The following is a 21,824-nucleotide window of genomic DNA, read 5'->3' on the forward strand; positions in this document are numbered from 1 at the left end:
AATGGCGTATTGCACAATTTTTTGCCGACCAATTTTGGTCACGATGGGTAAAAGAATATTTACCTACACTGGTAAAACGTTCTAAATGGCATGACGTGATACCACCTATAAAGGTAGGCGACGTAGTTATCCTATGTGACAACACGTTGCCCCGGAATACCTGGCCAAAGGGTATGGTAGTAAAAGTATACCCCGGAGCCGATGGACAAGTTCGCGTTGTAGATATTCAAACAAATCACGGTACGTTTCGCAGACCGGCTACTAAAGTAGCAGTATTGAAGATACAACCATCGCATTCTTTTTATCCGCTAGGTGAAATGAATTCACGGGGGGAGGTGAATGCGAAATTACCTACTACAACCATTTAGTCATAAGATATACATTTTTACGGGATTTCTAGTTTTAAGACATTACCTACTACACGATATTTAGTCATAAGATATACATTTTACGGGATTTCTAGTTTTAAGACATTACCTACTACACGATTTTTAGTCATAAGATTTACATATTCCACGGAATTTTTAGTTTTAAGAGTAGCATAAATATTTTTATTTTAGTAATTTTAATAAATTTAACTGGTAATTTTTGTAGACAAGCAGTAGGTACCTAATAAAGATAACAGTCGCATTCTTTGCCTATTTTGTGAAGTATCTTCACGGGAGGAGGTATGTATCTTCCAGAATGCGACTATTACATATTGCTCAGTAAAATTTAACCTTCTGGCCAGTTCTCACAATTCGTATTTTTAAAGATAGTGTAGCTTCCCACATTTGCAGATTCGACCCTACAATAAAACAATTCATTGGCCTGGTATTTTTATAAACATATTGCCTTGTTTGTATCATTTATGATTTAAGAATTGGTGACATTTTACTGCAAGCGGCGGCAGTTTTCAAATAGAGCTGTTCGCCTTCGATTTTATGATGACCCTAGTTAAACCATTATGCCTAAAAATATTTGCCAATACCTTTCCCACCCCTGTCCCATAGTAATAAAAACCCCAAATAAAGTTTCATCTTCCTCAAAATAATTCCTTTAAAATATTTCTATTGTTTAAGTCACGTTTGTATCATTAAGAATAGTTAAATGCATTTTATTTTATGTTAAGAATGTTGTTTGCCAACGAGCGGGTGGAACATCTTTATTTTGGTAAAATGTCCTTCAGAATTTAGTTTAAATACAGATACCTCCCAGAAAAAGGACAGTATTAGAGTGTTGCTATAACTGGTAGGTACATGCGTACCTAGGCAGTCAGTCGTGAGATAATTACTAGGTTTATGTAAACCTAGGGAAAACTGAAGAATAGAGGAAACTAGACCTTTATTTCTTTCAGTTTAAGTTTTAGCAGAGGAAAATAAGATCCTCTGCAATTATATTGTGAATTAATAAATTTATATGTCAAAAAGAAGAAGTGTTTTCCTGCATTCCATCTGACGGCGTGTTCTCGTACCACGATAGCAGAAACAGATGGGGTGAAAATCATCGATCGCTTTCAACTTGCTTGAAAAGCGATTAAAATTGTCATTCATGTTGCTTATCAGATCAAACTAAAAGCAGTTATTAAAAACAGTTTAAAACATAATTATTTACTGGAACTATCATTTCTTGGTGCCAGAAAGCAGTCATCATGAATGAGGATGACTTAAACTCGATTTCTTTACCTCCAGAAAGCAGGAAGCGACCCGTTCAAAATATATGTAGATCACTCTCTGTACAATTAGAGTTGATTTAACCTTCCCGTTGCCAAGTTTGTAAACTTCCTTCCGATCTCATGGTACATATTATTTGAGTTTACACTTTACGCATTCAGTTTACATAAGTTTAAATTAAATTATCCGTTAGATCATATCTGAATAGCTACATATTTATCTACTTCCTAACAAACCTCTTTCCCATCTCCTTCCTCCCACCTCCTTCCATCATTCCCCAAAACCCATACATAACATAACATAACTGATTAACATGCATTAACATTAACATTAACATGCTTAAACGAAATCTACATAAACACTTTGCTGAAATGTATGACTTCTCCACTCCATAGTGAAAAACCCATTTTTTAGCTTCTGTTTTTTCACTCTTTTCTTTTATGACTCTTTAACTTTAATATATATGTTTTAACTTTACAAATTAATATTGTAATTTAAATAACAATTCGAATATGATTTTAAGTCCCTATAAATGCTGATTAATTCCAATCCATTTATTTTTCTAAGTAAGTAAAAAAAAAAAAAAAAAAAAAACTGTTCTCCATAATGGTATTCTGTATTATTTGTAAAACATTTATGTACTACAGATATAATAACTATTTTATTTATATATGTACGTAAACTTCTAAATGTCACATAGTTAATGTAATAACACTAATAACAATGTATGTAAACGCCCAATGGGCGTTTAAATAAATAAATAAATAACATACCCCAAATTAGCTATAACATTGCCGTAGTGATTCCGGAAAATCGGTTTTATTGTGCTATAATCATATTCAATAAAATTGTACACCTGCATATTCTAACTTCTGATTAGTGGTCCTCTGGCAAAGTCAAGTGTCTCTAGATATTCCTGTCCACTGGACAGATATACAAAAGTAAACAAAAATCTTTTTCACCGCAACACCCTTTCACTCTACACTACGCATACAGTCTAGAAAACCAATGTGCAGAAGTTACAGATATTATTAATTGGTTTACATAATGTTTTCTGTGGCCTAATTATAATTTGTTAAAGTTTTTTGTAACGTGTTATTTTCATGATGTGTGTTTAAAGATACTTGTACCTACCGTAAATAAATAAAAAAATATCTTGAAGAATCTTTATCGATTTGAAAGAAAACAAATGTCGCCTATTTGCGGTAGTGGTTCTGTTTGTTTGCAGTAGATTTTTCGTAATGTTGATTATTTCGATTAGAGAACTCGTGCTCCAGGGAGCATAAGCGCGCTCTGGCGGGATAAAAAGTTACTATAAGACACGGCTACCATGTTTGCTAGTACAAAATTGACGGGACTCAGGAAGCACAAACAAATTTACAGATAGACGAAATGCAAAGGGATCGACTTAAAGTAGGACTTCGGTACGCTCAATCAATAAGAACACTAGACTAGTCAATTAAACTGATTATTTTGTTCAGTTAAGATTATTGGTATTTGTAAATTTTGGATAAAAAAATAAATAATAATAATTTTACTTTAGGTATACACATATATCTATAATACACTTTCTTCAGATGTCTTGTCAATCTGTCTTACTCAATTCTACACTTATTTATTCAGATTTAAGTAACATAATAATACATTTTTTTAAATTATGCATTTTATTGCAGACATCCTCGCGGCCCTCGACGCTCGGCCAAGGAAGATCGCATCTATGATCGGCATAGAAGGAGGTCACAGTATTGGAAATTCCCTGGGAGTCCTGAGGATGTTTTACGAATTGGGAGTTAGATACATGTCTCTGACCCACAACTGCAATACCCTGTGGTGAGTTTCTGAATTCAGTATACATTTGAAACATTGAAAATTATCTAGTCTTGAGATGGAAAGAAGAAAAAAAAAAGAAGTTGCATGGACGTAGACTTAATGCTGTGGGATCCATGTTTAATCCTGTTACAAATGTAAAATGCACGTGTACAAATAATATCGACATCCAGAAAGAAAACAGCGCTGAAGAAAGCAAAGTGAACTAGATTAAAAACACACACTCCGCTGGTTTGATCATGCAAAGCGGACGAACGGATGAGGGAGTATAAGAAATATATGAATGGTGGAAGAACTCTGAGACGTCCGAAGAAGACATGGCACTAGTGGTAGCTTGCGACTTTTCATTATGATAGAGTGCTAAGTTTTTTCTAAAATTCGATTTTTTGTATGTAGATTTTCAGGAAAACTCAGTTATTCACTCAGGAAAATGCCTTTTTGTAATATTATAACTCTAGTACACCCAAAAGTCACGAGCCTCCACTTCGTGGCACGACCAAGTGAATCTAATATGTGTGTCGGTATATTATGTATTATGTACCCGCCTCAGAACAGAAATCTTCTAGTGAGGCGTGTTACTTTCATGTTTGTAATTTTGATTATGTTATTGCAATATACGCCTGGGTTGCCGGCAATAAAAAAAAATATATATATATTGTCAGAATAACAGAAAAGTGTGAATGAGACAATGCATGAACGTGAATGAATAAAGTGTGCGCCAAGACAGAGTTGCGTAGAGGTCTATCCTCATAGTTAGATTTAAGATGTTTGCACAGAAACTGTAAAGCTTAGTAAAGAATTATATGATACAAATTTCAAGTGGTACATTAAAAAAATACGTGTACAGTTATGGAATTTCAAAGTACTGGGTACTACTATAATATAATGGGTATTTTAAGTAACTTCTTTCAACTTTCAGGGCTGACTCTTCAACTGATACTCCCAATTTGAATGGACTCAATGTCTTTGGCGAGGTAAGAAATTGAATCAAATATACTTGTATTTATTTTCTCCAGATTATGTATTAGATTATTAAAACTCCACGATATACTAAATATATTTATTTTCCGTAGATTGAAGGAACCCGTAGGTTTATTTTTCCAAACGTGTCATGACTCTCGTTCGCAAATTAAATTATTTTGTTCATGTAACTCGCTTAAAAGGTGTTTTATAGGTACCAAATCTGTTTCTCAGCGCAAATGGAAAATAAATAATTCTTTTTTAAATGTTTCTACTACACAAACATATTTTAAACGTTTTGCTCGGTGTTAAACCTGTGTTTCTTCAACAGTTTCGCGCTTTTCGTTAGGTGCCTACATCTAAATTCCGTTTACTTTGTAAAAAAAAGTCAAAATTGATATAATAATAAATCCTACATAAAACCCATAATGCCTTTAGAAACGCAAAAACTTTTAAAACAAGTTAACTGAACTAAAAAATCACTATGTAATCAAAATCGGTTACATTTTCGACTGCGGAAAATCCTACCTATTTGAGTTAGGATTGTGAATAATACAGTACAGTACATGTTTTATAATTTTTATTTCTTGGTAGAGAAATCCTGACGAGTTACAAAACTCATTGTAGGACGGGAGGAACTTACAATACATAGGTGGGAGTCAATAAGTAATTTTTTAAATGGGTATTTTTATATCAAGATTACAAGTTTCACGTACAAAAATATATAAAATAATTAAAATTATAAGTTTCAATACCACAGTACAAACATAGAAAAAGTGAGGTTAAGTAGAACACACAAGAAAAAACAAAAATGATTCGTTAAACTCGTTACACTTTAGTAGTAACACGTCGTTTAACAAGTATTTACGATTCAAGTTCTTGGGACTGCTTTGGTTGTTTCACAGAATTCGAACAATCATCACATTTCAAATTAAAAATTCAAGTTCTGTAAAATTCCTATTCGGGCGCTGTTAATATTCCACCATGTGCCTAGTACTTTGATAATAACTGAACATAAATAAGAATTTCACAAAACTCGAAAATTACCTTTCCCGTTTCCTTGATGTTCGTTTTTGCCGATGTCTATTTTGTAACCCTTCAGGTTTTAAAATATTTTTACAAATAAGTCCCAACGACGCGACCGTCGCGACGTGGTGAATTTTCTTGGTATTTCGGAATGCTCCCAGGGTATCTAAAATGTGCTAAATATTACTTATTTTTTAAGTTGTCGGTTAAAGAAAAACTATTTTAGAAACTAGATTAAATTGCTTAGCAAATATTTACATTTAAAAAAATTTGATCTTTCTAAAAATTTTATTTTTAATATCAAACACAAAATGTTAACAAAAAACTTACAAAGACATTTTGACTCGGAACGTCCATAATTTTGAAAGAATTAAATATTTATAAAACGTATTCCTTTTGTGTACGTAATTAGCAATAAAACTGACATTTCGCTGTTCGAACAATAAAAAATATATTAATATTTTTTTAACTGTCAATGAAAAAATGCCGCCAATTCGTAATCATGGACTTTGGCATTTTTTTTTAAATTTATCTATTTAGTAATGTATAAATTTTTGATACAAACTGTAAAGAATAATTATTTTTCTTTCCAATAAAGAACATTTCACATATCTACGCATTATAGAAAAAACAATAAAAATACTTTCATAATGTATTGACGCCCCGGTCAGATCTGTCCTTCAGAGGCTATAATGGAATATGATGTTTATATATGGCTAGTAATATCCTTCCGAGGCCTGAATGGTTAATAGAAAACTTTCATAAACTATTGGAAAGAATCTTAATTTTTATCACTCAGTCCAAACTTGTTTGGCTTAAACAATGCTTGCAACATTCAATTATCAAATAAGTTTCATTTTTACTGCTATTATTCAACTCTGTATTTTACTTTCAAGTTATGGCGCATCAATTCCAATATTATAATATAGCCAACGTTGGAACGACTGCTAAAACTTTAGTTATTCTTATAAACTTTTGTTTTATATCTGAATTTTTACGATCAGTTTAACGCCGAGGCAGCGAATTTACGGCGTAAACTCCCGAAGATATGTAGTATATACTAGCTACCAACGTCAAAATGAAGAAAATGAGGCTGTACTGATTTAATTAAATGCTCGCGCGAAATATGAACGCAGAAAATTGAATAATGCAGTAATTAGATCAGATCGAAACCTTGAATGCAAACTTCGCCATACTATAGTTACAATTAATACTCATTGTTCCGTCACGCCGTTTGCTTTTGTCAGGCCGTGTGCTAACCAATAGTATGGTCAGAATTTGAACTGTGTAGTTTAAATTCACACACGTCAGCTTTAACCACGGAGTGCCGTGAGCCGCACAATCGCACAAAAAACGTTCGTCCTGTCAAAACCAATGTGTATACTATCGCCGGTTATTTATCGGAATAATCCCTTAATACGTATTTTATCGCAATCCAATTCAAAATAACGAGTGCTACCGTACAACGATCACCGTTCCAGTGCTGACAGATGATTCTCGAGATGCAGATTTCATTCGCCACCCGGTAAGTTGATTGTGAATTAACCTTACGAATTGTATTTTCGCATTTGCCTGTCATAAGCCATAGGCTTCATCCATGCTTTATCAGTGTGGAATAGCCCTTTAAAGTACGGACATCCCAACCCTTGTTCGTTCCTCGAACACTCATTGTTATTACAAATGACTACCAGTAAAATATCATGGGTTAAATTTAAAAAAATGATCTGGTAATATTATCAGGCGTAGATATATATACTGCAGTGGATTTATGCACATTCAGGTCAAACAAGTTGCAGTTGCAGCAAGTAAAAGGCGCTTTACAATTTCGTTCTACTTAGAACGTCTTTAGATCACGGATATGATCTTTTAAAGATTAAACTTTTTTTTAAATGTCTTAAAATCTCACCTTTAGCCATATTGACTTTGTGTAATGTTGATTACTCCGATATGACAGCTCGTGAAAGTCACATGCTCATGCGCGAAGGCGGAATAAAAATAAACTATAAAATACAACCGCTATCTTGACAGCATCGACCGAACACGGAACAAATAAACAAATGTATAAACAGATGTAATGCGTAACGCTCAGTCATTAAAGATTTTAATTTAACGTAATAACACGATTAGGTACTAGATGTGAAAAAGGTATCCATATAGTTTAGTCTAGTTTTTTTCAACATTGGTGAACGAAGACAGCAACTAGGGTTGCCAGACGTCCTTTATTTTAAAGGACGTCCTCTATTTCAGACCCAAAAATTGATCTTGTCCTCTAATTTAAAATCTTCAATACAGGACAATACTTTGTCGTTTAATTTGGAAAAAATAAATGAATCAGCGTGATTTCGCGCGATGTGCTGCGAGGCGGCGGGCGGCGGCGCGGCGCGGGCGGCTGAGTCGAAATGCGGGGGAAGGGAACACGGTCGGGCAGCCGCTGACACTGACGAAAGAAATTAAGTTCCAGTATTTGCGCATCGTGGTATCAAAACTACATATACCTAATATTAACCTTGATGCATTGTATGAAGAGTTCTGTTCTGATATTAAAGCCTCTCCTCACGAAAACTATATACGATAAGAAGTGTGAAAATGTTCTTGAAATTTGGATTCAGATTCTCAAATCTACGGATGAAAACAAGAATCTGCTAAAAATAATACTATACGTATTTTCCATCCCCGTTTCTAATGCCCAAGCCGAAAGGATTTTTTCCTTGTGTACGAATACGTGGACCAAAAACCGAAATAAGTTAAATATTGATACTTTAAAAGCAGAACATTACACCAGTATTCAAACCCGGCTCTAAAAACGACGTCCAAAACTATCGGCCAATTTCAAAACTACCTATCTACAGTAAGATTCTTGAAAAGATTGTTCATGAGCAACTCTATGACTGTGTTAAGTCTGTTATAACTGATAATCAACACGGCTTTATTAAAAAAAGATCAACTGTATCCAATCTTGCAGTATTCACCGAATATATTTCAAAATCAATGGACAAACGAATCCAAGTGGATGCTATATATACAGATTTCTCCAAAGCATTCGATAAAATCGACCACAGCCTATTATTGTCTAAACTTTTAGCTTTAGGAATACACGGTAATTTGTACCGATGGCTAGTTTCATACCTAAACGGACGCTCCCAGATAATAGCAGTAAACGGTTTCAATTCTGAGATTGTCAATGTACCTTCAGGTGTCCCTCAAGGATCTCACCTGGGACCGTTGCTTTTTACTATATTTATCAATGACATTGTAAAATGCTTTAAGCATGCTAAAGTTTTACTTTTTGCTGATGACATGAAAATATTTCTTTCTATTAACTCTATTACTGAATGTTATAAACTGCAACAAGATCTTAATAGGCTTAATGATTATTGTACTGTCAACTATCTCCACATGAATACTGCCAAATATTATGTAATAACCTTTACAAAAAAAATAAATAAAATTGAATATAATTACCATATTACAAACAGTCAACCACTCAAAAAAGTCAATCAAATTCGAGACCTCGGTGTACTGATTAACGACAAAGTTTCATTCAAGGCACATGTGGATAAGATTGTCAAGAAATCATTGAGCATGTTAGGATTTTTATTCCGTATTGAAAAGGAATTCAACAATATCCATGCACTCAAAATTTTGTATTACTCCTACGTCCGTAGTCATCTTGAGTACGCTTCTGCCATATGGAATCCTTTTTATAACATTCACACAAAACGCATTGAAGCTGTTCAAAGAAAGTTTGTACATCACTTGAACTTCAGGAGACAATTACGTTATTATGATATGGAAAGCTCTATCAAGCACTACGGACTTAAAACATTAAAAAGCAGGAGAGACACTGGGGACATGATTTACTTACACAAAGTCTTGAGTGGTCATATTGACTGTCCAGCCCTTTTGTCATCAATCAATATTAGAGTCCCAAGTAAGAAAACTAGAGACAAATCATTGTTTCATATCGAAATTGCTTCAACGAGTCTCAGGAAAAATTCTTTCTTACTAAGAACTTGCAATTATTATAATAAAACTTATTTTGATGCTGATATCTGTGATGAACTTGCCCTGGGATAAATTTTTTTTATTATTGATTTATTATGGTGGGAAAGAAATTTTCAGTTGATCTCACGACATAGGGAATTACCAGATGTTGGACAACTGATTTTAAAACAAGTGCTTAGATTTATTATGGTAGGGAAAAAAACTTGGAACATGCCCTGCGTTCAGCAGAAGACCTCCGGGGTGGTGCTGAAATTCTCGGATTTAGTTCAGTGCAGTAGTAGCGGATTTGCCAGTGTAGGGGGCGGATAGAAAAAAAACCCTAACAAGATCAATAAGAAACAATTCACCTCCGTTGAGCAATGCTACTAAGTGACTTTCTAAGTAGGAAATACGCCGTTAAATATAGTCACGTAACTTTTCTAAGGATTTGGATGAATTATAATTATGAATAGCGAGGTAAATAATATTTTAACAGGACGAGTTTGGAATTTGCCTAGGTAAATTAAAATCCTGCAAGAAGATTTAAAAATAAAACTTATAAATAAAAGATGTTTAATACATCCTAGACCGTGTTGATAATTGTAAGCCGAGCTAAAATGCTGGTGGGCCGACACGCCACTGGACTGAGGGGAGTCGGGTTCCATTCTTTTGCAAAGAATTGGACAGTTTACTTGAGAAATAACAAGTTATTGGTTCTGAAACGATTTAAATTAATGTGACGGGTTCCAGAGCTTATAATCTATGTGTGGTCCTTTTAGTGCAATTCTGTCCTTGAACACACGAAATTTCGAGAATTCAAAATACATAAATTAGATATCGCATATGGCGAGAGGCGGAGTTGATTTGGGGGAAGAGATAAGGGGGTGGGGAAGGGGGTCTAGCTTGAGGAGCGCAAGGAAACGGGCGGAGATAATTAAGATAGTTAGCGTGGAAGAACGGGAGAAGGAAGTCGATGGTCGTGGTTAAAGAGCGCGGGCGGATAGTCAGGTTTTGATAGTCTAGATTGGGGAGAGCTAAGAGACGGTCGAGGGTGAAAAAGCGGTTCAAGATAGTCAGTTTTGAAAGCGTTGGGAGACGGTCAAATAGAGTCAAGGGGGTCAGAGATTCAAGGTTTGGGAGATGGTCAGGGATAATCAGGATCGGTCAGCGTTTTAAAATAGTCGAGTCAGTAAAAACTAGGAAGCGCGTCAACAAGAATTAATCGTCGGAACGCGAACACGGCTAAAATCATTTAGTGTAGAAGGAGTGGTTTTTCTAACAGCATGGGTATTTTACTGCATGTGACTGTGTTTGTTGGTTGTAGTTTTTTGGATTGTTGACACTAAGATGAATTGGTAAGTCTATTATAATTTAATTACTAACCCTTATTTTCCTTTATGTAAACCAAATAATTCAATTGTATTTTGAAGTAAGAGTATTTAACCTGAATACTATAGGTAATTATGTTAAAATCTTCAACAGAAGAATTGAGTCCGGACCCTTTTAGCAAGAGGGGCCATAAATCACCTATTGTGTTAAGGCCGCCTGGGCACTTGGTTAGTTTTAACACTTTAGATTATCGAACAATGCGCATTATTTGGGTTATGAGTTGGACTATTTTTTGAAATTTAAAATGATTTAATAATTCTCCAGTAATAATATTTAACGATTAGGTTATACGGAATTCATAAAATATATTTAATTAAATATAACTTATTCGACCATCACTCTCACTTAGCCATGTACAGCGAGTGCACCATTATTTCAACTATTAGAGCTACGTGCGTATATCTACGTACTCCTAATCCCTACTTCCAACTTCGTTTTGCGAACTTTGTGAAGGCTACGGTGTATTGTATTTATTACAGGGGGTTCTCTGTCAGCATATAATTTTCATTCATATTCGTGGAATTAACACAGCGGATTGAAGCTAGCCGCCGAGAGAATGCATCTGTCTGGCATTCCTATTCTATCAAGTGAGATTTTCATCAACATAAGTTTGGCGAAGACGAAGTGTACGAATTTTCCGTAGGCTGTCCTATCTTATCAAAGCGACGAAAGCGAAGGAAACGAAATTGGTAATTGGCTTGCCTAATAGGAACTTTGGTGTTAGCAAAGTCGATAACCCTGGGTACCGAGATAACGTCTATTTCAGTAGAGCAGCGCCGGCCCTTTCCCGTGCTCTTGGTGTGGTTGAGTTATTCCCGTAAAAGCATCGGTTTCTGTCGAAGGTGTTGGAGGACCAGCCTAAGATAGTTACCCTGGATAGACCCCTGTTTCGAGTATTTTCAGCTGGTGAGAGGACGCTTTCACGGAGTTCCAATCGAAGGGAACGAAGATTGCTAATGGGCTTTCCTACTTGAATTAGCTTGGTAGACGAAGGAACAAAGCGGATAATGGCTATGCTATTCTTTTCTGACGTATGGGAAGGATTTTCTCGCTGACAGAACGAAGGGATCGTGACGAATATGAAGTTGTTTCGGCGATTTCTGACGTCCTTCCTGTCAAATTCAATAAATACTTACCCCACTATAGGAGGAGAAGTCATCCAGAATTAGGTTGGGAATTGACTCCGACTGAAACCGTTTGAGCTGACGGAGATCGGATGACTTCAGATTCACGACCTGATAATTCCAGTATCCCTGATCCTTAGCGCCGGAAGTCGAGGATATCATTTTCTACCATTCTTTGATATTTGAAGCGAACGGAGGGTAACAAACGATAGAGCGAATGACCATGACTTTAAAGTGGGGTAAAATCTCCCGTCGCGGAAACATTCGTTATGTCGGATGGACGCCCTCATTCAAATTAAATATCGACATGACTATTTTGAGTGTGGACGAAAGACTTGAAGTATGTTCTGTATTGCACATATGGTAAACATGTGTCATTACCTCTACTGGAACGAGAAGCTGTATAGACTGGAGCCAGGAGCTATTTGGAGTAACGTGACTGCAGAGGCGAAGGCGAACAAACTGAAGCTGAATTCATCATTATTCTTACGAGCGTAAACCAGAGGGGTGTTCACGGGACTCCCGAACTCCCGACGTTGCTGATGCAAACCACTTCAGTATATGTTTATGTTTGAGGTTAGTAGAGTGGACTCCTAACTTTCGGCATACTGGCGAAGCTTAACTCATCATCGATTTGGGGGAGGTTGACGCGACCTAAACCTCGCGCTACCCACGTGACCCAAATGGTTCCTGACATCAGGCTGTCATGCCACCGGACCGGAGCAGCTCCTTGTACCTAACGGTATAAGATGAATCTTCCTCAATCATCATCATCATCAACATCATCATTTACCAACAAGGACCCACATCCCACCTTCATCACCCTCCGGCAGGAGGCAAAACATGTCATTATTTCATCTGTCGCTGAGCGATATTCAATTAATTTCTGGAGGTGTTGGGATTGGACCATCAATTTGGCTGTTCTCGAGCTGGTCACGTTGATGGGTGGGATTTGGACGGAGACCAATCGAAAGCAACACATGTTTTGTCTCTAGCTATTCCCAAAAATACCTACTCATAGAAATAACTCACAAAACTAACAATCCATAGTCAAATCATTAACCTAGAATCTTGTGCATCTTGAATTGAATTGTCTATAGAGAATTTCATGTACCTAATTGTATTAAATTGTCTCATTATATTAGCACATTATCGACTGCAGCAACCTGAAACGTTTGGGCGAGCAAACAAGGTAGGAAAAGGTAGTTAAAATCAGGGTAGTGGGTCATTGTCTTATTTTCAAACCATACAGAATGTAACACGTCTCATCTAAAAAGAACCAAAGTTACCACAACCAATTAAAAGGATTCTTCAATGAATTAATCACTGTCGAAACAAAAAATTGACACAACGTGACATATTAGTTCGTTAAGATTGAAGGGTTGATGAACCGCGAAAAGTTGCAAATCAGACGGAAGAAATTATATTAATCCAATTTCGATAAAAAACGCAAGGAGGGACTTTAAAAACATTACATATCCTGTCGTGTACCTTAGGAGCTTTTAAAAAAATTGTTAACAGAGTATTGTAATAATTAACCCTTTTCTAAATTTAATACATTACATTCATCATTTATTCATTATCACTTTTACATATTATTTTATTTAATATCAAATGTACGTGTGTGTGTGTATGTATGTATGCATGTATGTATGCGTATGTATGTATGCAACTATGTATATGTATGTGTGTACGTATGTATTTATATGTGTATATGCATGTGTATGTATATATATGTATGTATGTGTTTATACGTGTATGTGTTTATACGTGTACATTTTCTCTTATTATTTCCTTGTTTATAACATTTCTTTGTTTTTAACCTTTCTTTGTTTTCTTTGTTTGTTTATTGCTTTTTAACCTTCTTTATCTTTATTGCATGATGTGAACATTGGTTATTGGGTTGTAACCTAATTCTTTTACTTATTTTTTCTCTCTCTCTATGCATGTTATGTTATAAACCTGTTAATGTTCCTAGTAAAATAAAAATAAAATAAAAAAAAGAACTACTAATAAAGTCGAACTTCAACATGAAATGCAAACAATTTTATAATTTCATTATAGAAAACGAAGAAGCTCTTAGAGCAGCCAAAAGCAATACCAAGTATTAACTTTATTTATTACTTTAAATGCAAAATTACTAATTAAGGTCGTACTACTTACTTGGCTTCGATTAACATTGTTTTTTATTAATAAATGTAACTACTGATACCATAACAGCATTTTATTAAAAAAATATTGATGTCCTTTATTTTCATCATATGTCCTTTATTTAATCGTATCAAATCCTCTAATTCATAAAACGGGAGCTGGCAACCCTAACAGTAACACACAAGTTGACTGAAAATTATTATATAAGTATGGAAGAATATTACAAAAATTTTACAAATTTTCCTGGGATAAAAGCTTTGTCGCTTATGAATAAGCATAAGATATTCCTAATTTGCATTTTCTTTACTTAATTTCACAATTTCACAATTCGAAAATAAGGTTATATTTCAGATTCTACAATTAAATTATTATTTTTTTTTAAATAAGAAACCGAATATCTCCCTACCTAACACAAACAATACCTAAAGCACCTACTACTACAGTATTATTATATCTTCCCGTTTTGAAGGAGCATTCATTAACTGTACTGAAAATAACAAAGGTGATTGTTCCACGCTTTCATTGTTTGCACTGAAAAGTTGACAATCCCAAACAATTATTTTCTGACTCGATATTTACATGAGAGTAAGTAGGGAGTATGTGCCTTCCTCGAACTCGACCCTTTTCTGGACCTCAGTTTTTCCGTTGGAAATATTTAACCATTTTCGGAGCCTGCTGGTTAGGGCAGGAAGACGGAAAAACTTGTAATTTTGAATAATTCATAAAAATACAATTAATAATTTAGAAGCATTAGAGATATCCAAATCTAATAAAAATAAAAATATTTGCCCACTTTTAAATAAACAGCTATTATTAACCGACAGTCCAATCTTAAAGTTTTTCCCTTTGTCCCGAGGTAAACCCTACCCTTCTCCTCCACCTACCCCTCCACCAGCCTGTCTGTGATGCTCTCTCCCTCTCGCACATGCTTTCTTTTTTCCTTCCGTTTACCTTGTAATTGTCCTCTGTATTTAATTTAGTTTATATCTCCATTGCCCTGAAGGTTGAGTGCAACCGAAACCGGTCGATTCATATAACTCAAAAAAGTGGTTCAAAACATTTATATGTTTATAATTTTGATCTAAAACACCTGTTCTATATATCATTATAATATTATTATTATAATTATCGATTTCTAATTTTTTTCAAAAAGAAATACTTATGAATATTTTCTGTTATTGGTTTGTAAATCTGGAAAGTATCTCAGTTTTATTGAAGGACAGTTTTGTAAAAACCTAATTTGTGTAAAGACGATTTACTCAAATAATGAGAATTCCTGAGCTCAGTGGAGGGAGGCAAACACCTGTATTTGTGGCAGGTACAGTTGGTAGTTCCCTTTTAGAATGGCCCTGTGTTAATTTCTTTGTCCTAAAAATGGTCGTCTATTAAAGATGTTTTTCCCATGTACATAGTAGTTCATGCTAAAAACCTATTTGATCTTGGGTTTGAATTTTTATCTGCAAAAGACGCTTAAGGTAGAAAATGTAAATTTGTAATTTGTATAGTAATAAGTACTTTCTTAAATTGTCGTAGTAATTTGTGTGCACACTTTTGTACGAATGATTTCACAAATGCGCGTTGATATTGAAGAAAATAATAAATTTACTCTTTTAAGTTATAGTATGAAAGAAAAATAAAACAAAATTTATCTTCAATTCTTGAGATCAAATCTTAAAACAAATTTACAGTCGTATACGAAACTTTTGAAGTACCTACTTACTTTCTGAAATTGCTTAATAAATTTGAGCGGAAACTTTTTATCGTAGGGAATTTCTTAATATCAAAGCCATCAATATTGTTCGAAGTATAAAACAAAATACATTTAAATAGTGTTTAAATAAAAAAAAACCTGTGCCGTAATTGTTCAACAACTAATAATATGTATTTCACTAAGTTTATTTTTGCAAATGCGTAATTGTGTGCATGGTAATCAAGGGAAAACTATTCTTATGCGACCAACGTGGAAAATATACAAACAATAATTATAGTTATTTTCTATAAACAAACGTTTCTAGACAAATAACTCATTAATAGTAATATCACAAGTATTCTAACATAGATTCCGAATTTTTTTTTATGATATACTAATGTTTATAAGATAAGTTTTTTTTAATGCTTAGCACAAAGGCAAATTACTATAAGCAATAATTAATCGCCTGAAATATCTATACAAATTGAAAAAAAGCCGACGTAGCTCAGTGGTCCAGAGAACCTGACCGGACATCAGAAGGTGCGGGTTCATTTCTCGTCGGCGGCATTTATTTTTACTCGGGAGATATTTTCAATGTTTGTAGATATTTCAGACGATTAATTATTGCTTATAATAATTTGTTGATGATTCTGAAACTAGTTCTGGAAAAGGGCAACTTTTTCATTGTTTAGTTTTTTATATAATTCATCCTTTTAACACATACAGGTACTTCACATCAAACATAATAATTTCGATTTTCTGTGCGTTAGTCCTGCGTGAAATCGGGTTGAATGAACTCAAATTTGCTTGTGTCATCTTAAGAATTGGCACTGTATGTGTGTAATTATTCAGGCAAGCGATAAAGTAGGTACCTACCTATCAAATATACCAATTTCAGTTGTCTGTGAGTAAAATGCTGGTTATTCAGATGAAATCAATTTTGCATTGAATTTAAACGTCGTTTTCCAAATTAGAACTGATTGTTCAGAAAAGCAATAAAAAGTAGGTAGCACCTACCCACCACAAACAAAATTTAGTTTTTTTTTTAAATGATTAAATAATAATTCTTTATTAGAAATGAGAATTTCTTTTGTTAAAATTTTCGACAGCTTTTGACAACAAAAAATATTTTTAAATATTGTTATTTTTTTTAATACAAGGATACTGAGGCAAATATTTTCAAGTGCGCAAATATTACTACCATATCATTTCGTGTTTTTTCATGGGTCTGAGCTAGTAGTAGTCGTTGTCAACATTAAAACTATAATATCCCGCGTTTTTGCGGGATTGCTAAATTATTATAATGTTCATGAAAATGGTTCAAAAAAGAAATAAATTATATTTTGCCCTGGATCGTCAATAATAATTATTATAAACTGTTTACAACCTCTTCGATACTTTAATTCACTAATTGTATATTGTTTCCGCGATAAATGGATAGAACTGATAGTTAATTATAAATTCACACTAGGTATCTGTGATCAGTTTGGTATTTTGAAATGGAACAACGGGAATAACCTCCCGCTGCTTTACGATATGGTGACCGAAGACGAATCCAATATAGTGAAAGATAGGAAGTAAGAACCGACTTGCTCTACAAAAATCGCGTTCTCTTTGATAAAAACTTGGCAGACATCCTCGTATTCAAAGTTTTAAGCAATCCGAGGACTGTACGTATTTCGATGGAAGGAGAGATAAAACGTTTAATGAAGAAAATATAGGAGTGAAGCAACATCGGAGAACGACAGCAAAATAACATTACTCTATTTAATCTGAACTAAGATTTCACTACTTACGGCACGTGATACCATCAACGGGATTGAGTAGAATGTTCCAAAGACCATTCTAGACTTTTTTCAGTCGAATAGGTTCAATTTATCGGCAGTTGGATGTGATGAAACTGCCTTTATGGTCCAAGAAGTTGGTCGTCTGTCGCAATTGTTTATTTGTCAGCTTCGTGGCATATACATTCCCCTTCGCCAACTTATTCTTCGTATGATAAACCGCAGTGGCTTTTTCATCAATATTTACCTTTATTATGGCTTTTACCGGTACACTCACCCAAAGTGGTAATTATTGATTTAACAAAACTATTGTAATAAAATTGTAGGTATATTCATGTACTAATTAACTTGTAAAATGAATGCCTCAACACAGGCTAGTCTAGTGAGGCGGGTTATAAGAAACCTAAAATCATAACTATACATTTCTATTTGTTACATACCACCAACTCTTTATTTTTTTCAATTGTTATTTTATTAACTTACCTAATTTGCAAGTGTACACTTGCAAATCTAACATGTATTTATAGTTTTCACTTACAATTTTCTTGCAATTAATATTTATTATTATTATTATTCTAACAAAAAATACCTGTTTTATTTTTTGTGTTGTTAAAGTTAGATTTGTTAATAGTTTAAATAATTTTCAAAGTTTTAATTTTTTTTTGTATCTGTAGAAGTGATTTTTCAACAGGCGCTGAGTTTATTTGCTCTTAACATCGAACAACTCTTGGTAAAATGTAAGCATCTCGTCACCGATGTTATCATATTGAATCAAAGTGCAAAAATTTATCAATGAACACACTTTATCCATGTTTAAAAACAGGCTTTAAAATATTTTCATTGTTTCACATGTGAATGAGGACCATAGTTGCCAAATGCATATGTTCTAAAATACTCACAAACGATGAAGAGAATATCAAATTTTCCACTAGTTCCTTTACCATTAAAATGAAAAAAAAAATATATATATAGATATTTTTTTTTTTTTATATATACATTATTAGCATTGTTTTTATCATCTAGTCATTTTTGGATTTTCTCTCTCGTTCAGGTCTTAAAAATAAACTTATTTTTATAATAATAATAATTTGCTATATAAAACGAAACATAGAGCGTTCTCACAATAATTCTAAGTATTATTTTTCAATATTTTTGGACAGTCGACAGATACTCTCGGGGTTCTGTTCTCCCCGCAAACAAAATTCTTGAAAATCTTTCAAATTCCCTTTCGGGAATTTTCCACAAAGTGGAAACCCTTATGTGGAAGTTTTAGAACACAGAATAGATATATTACTCACGTAGAATGGTTGTGATAAAGCAGGTTCAGTCGTAACAAAACGTTGTGTTTTAATGACATGATGTTTTATTCGTTTTTAAATGAAGTTATAGCGATTGTTGATCTGTATAAATTTATTTTTTAAGCCATGATATTATTCACTGCAGGTACTAATTAGGAGTTGCAACCAAATAATGGTTTCAAAACCTTGTGAAGATAATTTGTTTTCACGCCCTTTTGAAACACGAGAATCGATGCGTTCTGGACTAATGAAGCATGAAATTGCTGTTTGTGTCTGGAATAGCTCTGAAGTTGACATTATTTTCAGTTCGCAACGCCATTCCATCATGAGCCATGCAGCTTTGAAACAACAAGCACTTAAATAATAATACAGATCGGTAGATATGTTGTTTGATACATAGGTGCTTTTGAATTGTTAATTGTCATTAAAAATATGTAAGTTGTATATATTTATACAAAAATTTATCTTAGCAAATCAAAATGTTTGCTAGTGTGCCTTGTAAGATAATAAAAAAAATTACGATGAAAATTTTTTCTAATGTTCCTTTTAAGAAAATTTAACAAAACAATAAAATTACTTTGAAAATATTCCTAGGTACGATAGAAGTGATCGTGGATGGCGAAAAACATGTTTTAAAAAGCAATCAGAAAGAGCAAATGAGACAAAAACTCACCTGTAAAAACTGTTCTAAAACGAACCTCCCAAAAAAAATCCATATATCGACTATCCGACTTTGCCTATTGGTTCTAGAACGTTCACTTTTCCCTGCTATCGACAAGAAAACATATTGAAATACTGAACATATATATTATGTAACATGTATATACTATATTCACATGACACAACACAATAGGAGTTCTCGCGTACAGCTAGAGTTTACTTGAATGTCAATTTGCTTAATAATATATGTAGGAAGTTTCCCTATTTTCTTCGTATATCCTTCATGTATAAAGAAAATAGCCAAAAACCAATGTTCTTCTTCGATACATACAATTTTGTATATTTTTTATGAAATTTAATTTGAAGAACTCCATTTTATTTTTAAACTTTTTTTCTTTTTAGATTATATTCATTAACAATATTGTAACATGTTCTATTACACGTAAAATGAACCGTAAATCAAATCTATTATAAAATACAACAGTAAAGAGCTCATTCAATTGGTTTTGAATAAATCACGGTAAAGTGGAATGCAGGAAACAGCAACCTTGAATTCCCATGAATCCGGGCAATAGGGCTCTCCATGCACTTGCACTGTTCGGGTAAAATTTCCTTCACAGCAAGATAAACGAGAAAAACGAGAGAATTTTGATATTTAGCACAAAGCATGTGAATAATACAACGAGGATACTAAGATTGCACCTTCTTGCTATACGACACGAATTCGACTGACTTGCGACAATTTACAGTGCAACATAAATCATCTTATTCTTTCCAATGTGGGTAAGGCTGTTTTAAGGAAGGGAAGAGATAGTAGATATGATATTATATGGATAGGAAAATGGTAATAGGTACTATCCAAAACTGTTTCAATACTAAAAAAATATAAATAAATTTACAAAAAAAAACATATATCTATTCGTAAACAATCTCTGCTGTGTAATTAATACTTCGGGTGACAGCTGTTTCACATTCTGAAGGCATTATCAAAATGTCATTTATTTTTGTTCGATCTAATTTAATGAATGGTATAATATTGTTACATTATACTTACATAAATTTGTACGGGTAATTACAATAATACTTATTAATTTCACGCCAAATCAAGATTTTTGTGAATAGCGTAGCCGTTGAACTTTTATAAACTAATACCTTATGCCACCTTAATAGCAGAAAATAATGAAATCGTGACACAGATAATTTTTTTATGTGAAATTGGTGCGCCTAAGACCGTAATACCGACTCCTGCGTAGGAAGCGTGGCAAGACGGGACGACGCTATTGCACGGAACGACGCTGCATTCTGCCAGCCTCGTGACTCGATGGCTCTTTCTGCCCGGCTGCCAAAACTCTGTATTACTATATTTGTTTCTATTCTCACTAACATTTTCAATTTATCTATTCTAAATGGGGAGGAATTTTTAATTTGTGGAATGTATCATTGTGTATACATATTTTAATAATAGTAAATATGTTTTAAAAATATTTTAAAAAAATGGATGATATTCATTTTCACTTCCTTTACTAAAAATCTATCTAATGTTTCATATCTGACGGCTATTATTTTATTTTGCGACTTTTACTTACACTATATACAGTATACTTTTAAAACTTTTATTAAATATCTATGTAATGTCTCATATCTGCAAGGCGTCTCATGACGGCTATTATTTTATTTTGTGACTTTTACTCACACTATAAACAGTATACTTTTGAAACTTTTACTAAAAATCTATTTAATGTCTCATATCAGCCAGGCGTCCCATGACGGCTTTTATTTTATTTTGTGACTTTTACTCACACTATATACAGTATACTTTTGAAACTTTTACTAAAAATCTATTTAATGTCTCATATCTGCAAGACGTCTCATGACGGCTATTATTTTATTTTGTGACTTTTACTCACACTATATACAGTATACTTTTGAAACTTTTACTAAAAATCTATTTAATGTCTCATATCAGCCAGGCGTCCCATGACGGCTTTTATTTTATTTTGTGACTTTTACTCAAACTATATACAGTATACTTTTGAAACTTTTACTAAAAATCTATTTAATGTCTCATATCTGCCAGGCGTCCCATGACGGCTATTATTTTATTTTGTGAGTTTTACTCATACTATAAATAGTATACTTATTAGCTTATAAATTTTAGAGCAGCGTGATGAAAACCCGGGACGTTTTGATTAACCCCATGTCATTCTCCTTCAAAAGTTGTGTGTTTTATCTTGTGCTGTGATAGAGAGAAAAATCATTAAATCCGTGTACCCGGATGC

The 21,824-nt window shown here is 33.6% G+C and overlaps 1 protein-coding gene across 1 annotated transcript in view; it reads left to right on the forward strand.

Annotated features, from left to right (window-relative positions):
* LOC149412202 (dipeptidase 1-like) overlaps positions 1 to 21,824 on the forward strand; it is a 122,621-nt gene that overhangs the window by 76,239 nt on the left and 24,558 nt on the right. The window contains exons 5-6 of the mRNA XM_089645757.1: positions 3,326 to 3,482; positions 4,399 to 4,453. Coding sequence (XP_089501883.1) covers positions 3,326 to 3,482; positions 4,399 to 4,453 — 212 coding nt within the window. The remainder of the gene's footprint in view (positions 1 to 3,325; positions 3,483 to 4,398; positions 4,454 to 21,824) is intronic.

This window comes from Hesperophylax consimilis, chromosome 23 (assembly GCF_061612785.1).
Source record: "Hesperophylax consimilis isolate HC1 chromosome 23, BYU_Hcon_1.0, whole genome shotgun sequence".
NCBI lineage: Eukaryota > Metazoa > Arthropoda > Insecta > Trichoptera > Limnephilidae > Hesperophylax > Hesperophylax consimilis.